The 9653-nt window shown below is 40.6% G+C and overlaps 1 protein-coding gene across 1 annotated transcript in view; it reads left to right on the top strand.

Moving 5' to 3' along the window:
- IQUB (IQ motif and ubiquitin domain containing) overlaps positions 1–8495 on the top strand; it is a 67873-nt gene extending 59378 nt beyond the window's left edge. Inside the window, exon 14 of the mRNA XM_073652040.1 lies at positions 8249–8495. Coding sequence (XP_073508141.1) covers positions 8249–8422 — 174 coding nt within the window. The 3' untranslated portion in view covers positions 8423–8495. The remainder of the gene's footprint in view (positions 1–8248) is intronic.
- Positions 8496–9653: the final 1158 nt, after the last annotated feature.

Genomic DNA, 9653 nt, shown 5'->3' on the forward strand with positions numbered 1-9653 from the left:
GTTTAAAATAAGGGGCTGGATGATTTCCTCAGTGCACATAACATTGTGTTTCTAGTTAATGTAGTGACAAAATGTATAATCGGTGGTGAGGGTAAGTACGATCTGGCTTTGTTGTTAGTCACACTTTTTTATGCCTAATGCCTTTTTAAAAAAAAAAGAAAAATTCTCAGTTTGTTTTATATGTTGAAGCCATCTGCCCAAAAACTGCAGTGTTTTACTGTTTCAGTTTGCATTAGAAGGAACTACAGCAGTATTGCCATTTGTGGTATGACATGAGAACGTTTCCGTATGTAAACATCTACAGCTTCATCGTTCCATGTGCCTGATAAATCAGAATATTATTCAGTAAGCATGTTAGCAGTGGTTAATGACAGGTGCAGTCCAAAATCTTAAGGAGTTATTCCCATCTTATTAAAGTGGTGGCATTTCGTGAAGATGTGCTGTCTATTCCTGGCCAGTGGGGCCTCAACCTGCCCTGAGACTGAAGTAGCCACAGCACTTACGTAGCACTACTAGCCACCTGATTGTACAGAAAACGGCAGCCAACCCAATTCACTTAAATGTACTACAGTTCCCATGCAGAGCTAGGGAACAGGGTGATGTGCAGGAAAAACTGCAAATGGAGTGTAAATAGCACTAGGGCCCCTTCATTCTTAGGATTGGTGGAGATCCCAGATCATACTCAGAGATATGCCATCACTTTATGAAGTGCCCACTAATGTGCTAATTTGCCCATCCAACTCTTGCAATGTTCTGTAGCTAGAGTAATCCTTTTTGCTTGTTTTATTAGGATAAATCCAATATGGCACACTCACTATAAGTGTTTAGAGCAACAAGCTGAAGGAGGAAATTATTTTATGAGGTTGCACCATAAACAATACATACCTCCTATCCTTAGGATAGTTGATAAATGTATGATCGCCAGGGGTGGAACTGCTGCAACCTCAGTTGATCAGGAGAAAGGGAGTCCCAAAATGTCCCATCACTCATTCACACAGGGGACTTTGGGCTCCCAATTTTGGAATTAGAGTGGGACCCCAGTGATCATACTTTATCATCTCTCCTATGGATTGATGTTAAATCTTGTTTATGAGTCAATGTCTTTAAGAAATGGGAACAGACCTAGAGTTGAGCTGGTTTATCTCCTTCCTCATCCCTGCTTGTTGACTATGAATACTCTGTTATTGCAGGCATTGAGCTGTGTAGGATAACACCCTTCATGTTGCTTTAATGACACAGCATTGTGACTGGAGGAAATCCACGTGTTGCTGTAAGAAGATACATCAGCCGGATTCATTTATCTGTTATAAAATGCAATCAACAGAGCTTCGGTTAACGTTTTATAAATCACATGGCTCAGGAACGTGGGCTTGTTACATGTCTGCTTGTCGTACACTACACATTCCTGCCAACAGATGGCATTGCAAATTCAGCTATTGTGGGTTGTAATTAATAATCCAGGAAGAAACGTGTTGCACGTCTCCGAGAAGCTGCAAGTTATTTGCTTCTTTCACAGGAAACGTGTACTTTGCTATCTCAAAGTGATAGTTACTAAGTGAAAAATCTTCTTGAGGCTTAAAATAACACTAGGAATAGTTTTCCATTTAATAAAACGTGACTGATGTGTGAGCAAATCGTCTTACCAGGAGAATCTTATATATTCTGGGTCTGCTCAGCTGTTAGGGTTTTCTTTCCTCTATTAGGGGCAAATGTCTAACACGAATTATAAAATGCTGACTTTATCAACCACAAACGTAGCATTATTATAGCATATAAACAAATAAAACCACACTATGAGGGAGCAAAGATTTAGGTGAGCATCATTTTTAAACTGCATTATAGCTTTATAGACTATCCTCTCAACCTACAGAAATACCTAAAAAAAATCATAACCATGCTATTCTAAAGAATCTATAAGGGATTTAGTCATTATCATAAAAACAATATGAAAGCTTTATTAGATATTCCCAGATTAGTCAATTCATCACATGAGTTATATTAAAACATGGATTAGATTTTATAAAAAAGCATAACCACAGTAGCCACTACTCATAAAAATCAATCAATCGCTGCTAAATATGGTCACATTGATAAGGTATTCATTAGCATAATATATAGAATCACAAACATATGAAAATGAATCCAACGAGATACTATAATCAAATCTAATATGTACTTACCTTGTAATGTCTTCACATCCTGTTCCATCCAGATGAGTCCGGATCCCAGAATTCCAAGTGGCGGAAGTACGTCGACCGCCATATTAGGACACCCAAGTGATGGCTGTCTCAATATGGAAACCGCTGGTGGTACCAGCCTCTTGCGCAGTACCACCAGCGGAACACCGTCGCGAACATGCCGTACACGCCGCTGCCGGGATCAGCCGAATGATTCACTGACGGCCGCCATCTTTGTACAGGAGGAGCGCATGCGCAGTTTTAATGTGACCGCCGCTATCTGCCTGCACAAAGATGGCAGCGGTCTGGGGTGAGTTCACATAGGAAAGAGAGGACACACAGAGGGTAGACAGCTCATTGGGTACACAGGTCAAAGAAGAGATCACATGAGAGGAGAAGACAGCAGATGGGGGAGAGAGAAAGCGCACAGGGGGAGAGAGACAGAGTACAGGGGGGAGACAGCTCAAATGGGACAGCACATGAGGGGAGAACACAGCACAGGAGGGAGAGAGACAGCAGACAAGGGCGATAGCACATGGGGTAGACAGATCAAAGAAGAGAGCACAGATGGGAGAAGTCAGCACATGGGGAAAGAGAGAGTGGATAGGTGGGTGAGCACATGGGGGGGAGAGATTCTCAACACTGCAAAGCCTGCCCCCACCGTGACATTACCGCCCTCCCGATGCAATAGCATCGGCCCTCCATCTAGTACTACATTAAATAAATAACAACATGTACCAGAGACTCCAGTATATAGCAACAAGATACACAGGAGAAGGAACCAAAAAGGATGAATACAAAGATATGCTTTTAGTCATAGTGGGCGGTGAACAAAAAACGCTGAATCTCAACATGTGTTTCACTGTACATTATAGCTTCACCAGGAGATAGTTTAAAGAATTCAGAGAAGGATTACAATGACATGAGGCTGGAAGTTAAGATCAAACATACCTGTCTAGCATGATGGCAAATAACAGTGCGCAAGTCTCATGTGGGAATGCAATAGCGCGGCTACTTCACTTCATAAGTTGCCACAACAACACATGCACAACCACACCTTTCTATGCCAGCAGGCTAACGCATGTGTGGTATATGTTTTATGCCAGGTATAATACATACACACAGCGAGTGAAATTAGTAATGGACGCGTAACCAATTTTCTAAGTAAATATATTTCTATTACTATTGACATGAAATTGTCACCAGATGTCGGTAATAACCCATCCAATCCACACAGGCAAAGAAAACCATAGATGTCCATAAATTAAGTTATGTATAATAATGAGAAATGACGCAGGGAACAAGTATTGAACACATGAAAGAAGAGTTGCAAAAAAACATGTCAGACAATACATTACATGTCAGAGTAAGAATCTCATATTAAAACAGCTAATTAGACTTTACTCATAAATTTTAGGTCCCTAGTGCAAGGCAACCTCTTTAGATGGGAACCTACACTAAAAGATTTACGTCTCCTTGGCCTAGGTCTAAAAATGTACAGGGTAGGTAAGATCCAGCTCTTATTAAAAACAGCCCCAGACAGACATAATGAGTGCTCGGCCAATATGGAGGCAGGCACTTATTGTAAGTAGTTAGCTACTATGTCTACTGGGGAAGTTAGGGGTGGTTTGCGGTGACTACTTTGCAAGGATCAGACTTCTATATGTATGGTATTGGGAGAGGAACTGCTGTGAGTGTTATAAGAAGGGCTGTGCCCAAAATGGAAATGACAATTGGCAAAGTTAATGCTGTCTGTTGTGACCACTGTGTGTGTGGGGTGTGTGTGTGAGGGGGCTGCTGTGAATATTGTGGCTTTGGGGTTAATACGACTACTGAGGATATTGGGGAGGTGGCCTATTATGACTCCATGGAAGTCCTGCTTTAAGGCTGGCTATAAGCAAAGGAATTGTAATTAAGTAAATAACAATTTATGGCTAGATTTTTAGTTAAGTGCTTACTTGTAATAAGTGACCCTTTTGGGTAAAGATGCTTTTGATTGATGTAAAATATTCTTTTTGCTGAGAAATGTAAAGGATATTTCAATTACTTATTAACTCTGTTGTGAAAGATTTTTTCCATAAAGAGAGACAAATTCATCTACAAGTTTAATGGGCAAACCTGTATTCTAGTTCTAGTATGCTCTACCCAGCAGAATCATTGGTGCTCTGAGCAAGATCAATCCAAAGACTGTTTACTCGATAAATCAAGATTTTTCTCCTTTTTCTTCCCGACTTTGGTTTTTGATCACCCCTATTATAGTAGGGGATGTTCTTCTACTTAAAGAGACTCTGGCTCTGATTCTCCAAGACCGGCGATTTTCACACGTGACATGGTGGAGTCAGATACTCCTGTCTGACTCCATGATGAATCGGGGCCTCTGTCTCCAGTTTTTTGTTCTCATTTGAGAAACCCTGTAGAGACAGAGATTCAGCATAATGTAAACAGAGACCCTGATTCCAGACATGTGTCTGCGTGCTGTAGTTGTGATAAAAGTACTGTTTTATCAGCAGGAGATAACTGGAGGACTAGTAAACCTGCAGTGATATTGTCCTGGACATTCATGAACTGTCTATTTCTCTATCTTATGCTGTGGTCAGATGGGGTATAAAAAGCCTGGTGAAAATGTGTCGCTGAGTAATAAGACTGTAGCGCCCCCCAGAGTCAGAAATTCTCCAGGTCTCAGCTACTGGGGGTAGCTGAGTACCCTGGAGAATATGATCAGGGCCGGTTTTTCCGGTCCCTGATCACGTGATCGCCGTTATTCACTGAATAACAGCGATCACAAAAAAAAGTGTGCCCACGGTTACAATAATTTCTCTCTTCTCCGACATGACATACGTGCCAGAGGAGAGAGAAATGAAGCCCCCTGAGCCTACGCGGTACCTCAGCCATCCCCTGATCACCCCGGGATCTTCCCCCAGCTCTCCGGCATCTTGCTGTGGAAAAAAAATGCGCAGTGCACCCGCCGAGATCTGCCGGCCGATGCCCGCAACAACAGGGAATTTTCCCTATTGGTTCCTTTTGATCACTGTGATAAACCATATCACAGTGATCAAAATAAAATAAAAAATAAATCAAACTACCCTTTTTCCCCCCTCTTAGGTATATAAAAATTATAAAGTAAAAAAAAAATGTTTCCATTCTTTGCAGTTAGGGTTAGGTTTAGGGTTGTGTTAGGGTTGGGGTTGTGTTAGGGTTAATGTGTTAGAGTTAGGGTTAGGGTTGTGTTTGGGTTAGGATTAGGATTAGGGTTGTGTTAGGCTTAGGCTTGTGTTAGGGTTAGGATTAGGGTTAGGGTTAGGATTAGTGTTAGGGTTGTGTTAGGGTTAGGATTAGGTTTGTGTTAGGGTTAGGATTAGGGTTGTGTTAGGGTTAGAGTTGTGTTAGGGTTAGGGTTGGGGTTGGGTTGACAATATGGTGACTAGTGTTGAGCGCAAGTGCTCGCTACTTGAGTCTGCATCGGGTGCTCGGGTATGCACCGAGCATCGCGGGTGCTCGAGTGACATGCTCGAGTCTCCGCCCCATATGCTTTGCGGCCAAAGAAACCTCGCGGAGATTGCCTGCCATGTACAAGCGATCCCCGCATGTTTTTTTGGGTATCTAACAACCGTGAAACGTGGAGCGGGGACTCAAGCATGTCACTCGAGCACCCGCGATACATGGTGCATACCTGAATACCCGATGCAAACTCAAGTAGCAAGCACTTGCGCAAAGAGTAATGACGACTTATTCAATACGATGACCTAATGTTATCAAATTCTGTGTCGTACCTCTGGGTTCAAAGTGTTCACTATACCCCTTGATAAAATCCTTGAGGGGTCTAGTTTCCAAAATGGGGTTACTTGTGGGGGGTTTCCACTGTTTAGGCGCATCAGGGGTTCTCCAAACAACACGACATGGCATCCGCTCTCGATTCCAACCAATTTTGCGTTCAAAAAGTCACACAGTGCTCCTTCCCTTCTGAACCCTGCCGTGCGCCCAAACAGTGTATTTTCCCCACATATGGGGTACCACCGTACTCAGGAGAAATTGCACAACAGTTTTTGGGGTCCATTTTCCTCTTACCCTTGTGAAAATAAAAAAATTGGGGCTATAAGATCATTTTTGTATAAAAAGTTTTTTTATTTTCACGGCTCTGTCATAAACTTCTGTGAAGCACCTGGGGGTTAAGAGTGCTCACCACACATCAAGATAAGTTCCCTGAGGGGTCTAGTTTCCAAAATAGTGTCACTTGTGGGGGGTTTCCACTGTTTAGGCACATCAGGGGCTCCCCAAAGATGGCATGGCGGCCGCTAATTATTTAAGCAAATTTTACAATCACAAAGTCAAATATCGCTTCTTCCCTTCCGAACTCTGCCGTGTGCCCAACAGTGGTTTTCCCTCACATATGGGGTATCGGCTTACTCAGGAGAAATTGCACAGCAAACTGCATGGTGCAATTTCTCTTGTTACCCTTATGAAAATCCAAAATTGGAGGTTTTCACACTTGTGGGAAAAATGTGAAAATTTTATTTTTACGGCTCAATATTATAAACTTCTGTGAAGCACCTGAGGGTTCAAGGTGCTCACCACACATCTAGATAAGTTCCCTGAGGGGTCTAGTTTCCAAAATGATTCACTTATGGGGGGTTTCCACTGTTTAGGCACATTAGGGGCTCCTCAAATGCAACATAGCGTCCGCTCTCGTATTCAAGCAAATTTTACATTCAAAAAGTCAAATGGCGCTCCTTCCTTTCCGAACCCTGTCGTGTGCCCAGTGTTTTTCCACCACATATGAGGTATTGGTGTGCTCAGGAGAAATCGCACAACAAATTTTGGGGTCCATTTTTTCCTGTTACCCTTGCGAAAATAAAAAAATTTGGGTCTAAAGTAACATTTTTGTGAAAAAAGTTAAATGTTCTTTTTTTTTCTTCCACATTCCAAAAATTCCTATGTAGCACTTTAAGGGTTAATAAAGTTCTTGAATGTGGTTTTGAGCACCTTGAGGGGTGCAGTTTTTAGAATGGTGTCACTTTTGAGTATGTTCTGTCATAAAGGCCCCTCAAAGTCACGTTCAAATGTGATGTGGTCTCTAAAAAAATGATTTTGTAAATTTTGTTGGAAAAATTAGAAATCGCTGGTCAACTTTTTTTTTTTTTTATAACTTTCCCAACAAAAAATAATTTTGGTTCCAAAATTGTGCTGATGTAAAGTAGACATGTGGGAAAGGTTATTTATTAACTATTTTCTGTGACATAACTCTGATTTAAGGGCATGAAAATTCAAATTTTGAAAACTGCTAAATTTTCAAAATTTTCACCAAATTTTTGTTTTTTTCACAAATAAACGCAAGTAATATCGAAGAAATTTTACCACAATCATGAAGTACAATATGTTATGAAAAAACAATCTCAGAATCAGGGGGATCCGTTGAAGCGTTCCAGAGTAATTACCTCATAAAGTGACAGTGGTCAGAATTGTAAAAAATGGCCTGGTCATTAAGGACATAATTGTCTCTGTCCTTAAGGGGTTTATGCACATTTTCTAGGTTCAAGTGTACTTTCCATGTATGCATTAACAAGGTTGTCCACCCCTGATTAGCTTTCTAAAACTTTCCAACATGCTTGAAAAAAAGTATACTTACCTTACCATTCCCCTGATGTTCCCTTTCAAGCATTGCCTAAGTCTCCATGCTTCCTCTTCTGGCTGGATGGACATGCAACCGCTGCAGCCTATCCATGACTGTACCAATGTTCATTACAGCACTGCTACAGCCACTTTGCCCTAGCAGCCAGAAGAGGAACAACAGAGACAGGCAGGAGACCTGGATCTAGATGGAAGTGTAGTGACTGGGGATGGGTATTGTTAGTATACGTTTTTTTATTAAATATACTGAGCAGTTTTCTGGAAAAAAAAATCTGAAGTGGATAACCCCTTTAATATCTGCACTAATGAGAATAATGATACAAAATAAGAGGCCACACATCAAGTTGTTGTTGAGATCCAATCTGCTTTTCTCACATAATTAGGAAATACAACTGTAGATACTGTAGGTTTCCAATTCTTATTTATTTTTATCTCTTCCTGTCCAGGCTTATGGCATTGTTTTTATTCGAAAGATCAAGCACAGGCATACTCTTGCCAAGAACTATTTTTCACAGATTCCTGAGATAGCACCGTTTCTTCATCAAGAGAAATCAGATCAGATGTCTGCAGTTAATGATCCTGTTATTAGTAAACCTATTGCAGCCAGTCTACAAGTCTAGATTGTTTCCCCCTGGTAAATTCAGTGCATTTATCATATTAATGTGACAGCCTTGTATTCTATCATCATTAACTGACTGCATTATGAAATATTTTGCTAGACTAATTACTATAGGAAATTCATTAAAATGTATTTACATCTAAAAATGATTTGGATATTCTGTTGCTGTTTTCTTATTAAAGAAAGAAATTGACTATTAATTGCAAAAAGTTGTATTTTTTCTTATGGTAATCATCGACATATTAGCCATTGAAACCATCCTGCCATTCATCTACTGCTGCAGCAGTTGGCCAGTTACTCGTAGCTTGACCTAAAATACAATCTGTAAAGCCAACTTACTTCCATGCTTCCCAGTGTCCCTGATGTAGTAATGAGATGGAGCACGAGCTGGGTGAATAGAACACTTTCCAGTGATAATTTCATTGCTGCCTCCCCCAGTACCTGAAAGCAGAGACAGGCCATGTTGGAACGAAGGCAAATAATTATATTACACTCATCCCCTTTTTTATAAAGAACCTCTGGAAGCTTAGGACCAGGTTGACTAGGAAACTGTAACCAAAAAGACTCAACAAGGTATTTGTAATGACTATTGTAATGTGCACACAGTAATGGCCAAAAGTGTTGGCACTCTTGAAATTGTTCCAGAAAATGAAGTATTTCTCCCAGAAAATTATTACAATTACACATGTTTTGTTATACACATGCTTACTTCCTTTGTGTGTATTGCAACAACACAAAAAAAAAAACAGAAAAAAAGGGAAATTGGACATAATTTAACTCAAAGCTCAAAAAAAATGCCAGAAAAATTGTTGGCACCTTTCCAAAATTGTGGGTAAACTACTTTGTTCCAAACATCTGATGCTCATTCTCATGCTCATGTGGCAAGTAACAGGTGTGGACAATATAAAAATTACACCTGGAACCAGATAAAAAGGGGAGAAATTGATTCAGTCTTTGCATTGTGTGTCTGTGTGTGCCACACTAATATGAAGAAGAAAAAGAAGAGAAGAAAAATGAGAACTTGAGAACCAAAATTGTTGAAAAATATGAACAATTTCAAGATTACAAGTCCATCTCCTGAGATCTTGGTGTTCCTTTGTCTACAGTGCGCAACATAACCAAGAAGTTTACAATCCTTGGCACTGTAGCTAATCTCCCTGGACGTGAACGGCAGAGAAAAATCGATAAAAGGTTGCAATGCAGAAAAGTCCGGATGGGGGATAAGCAGCCCC

Source organism: Phyllobates terribilis, unplaced genomic scaffold (assembly GCF_046119375.1).
Source record: "Phyllobates terribilis strain yellow unplaced genomic scaffold, ASM4611937v1 Scaffold_11__3_contigs__length_659146591, whole genome shotgun sequence".
In the NCBI taxonomy this organism is placed as follows: domain Eukaryota; kingdom Metazoa; phylum Chordata; class Amphibia; order Anura; family Dendrobatidae; genus Phyllobates; species Phyllobates terribilis.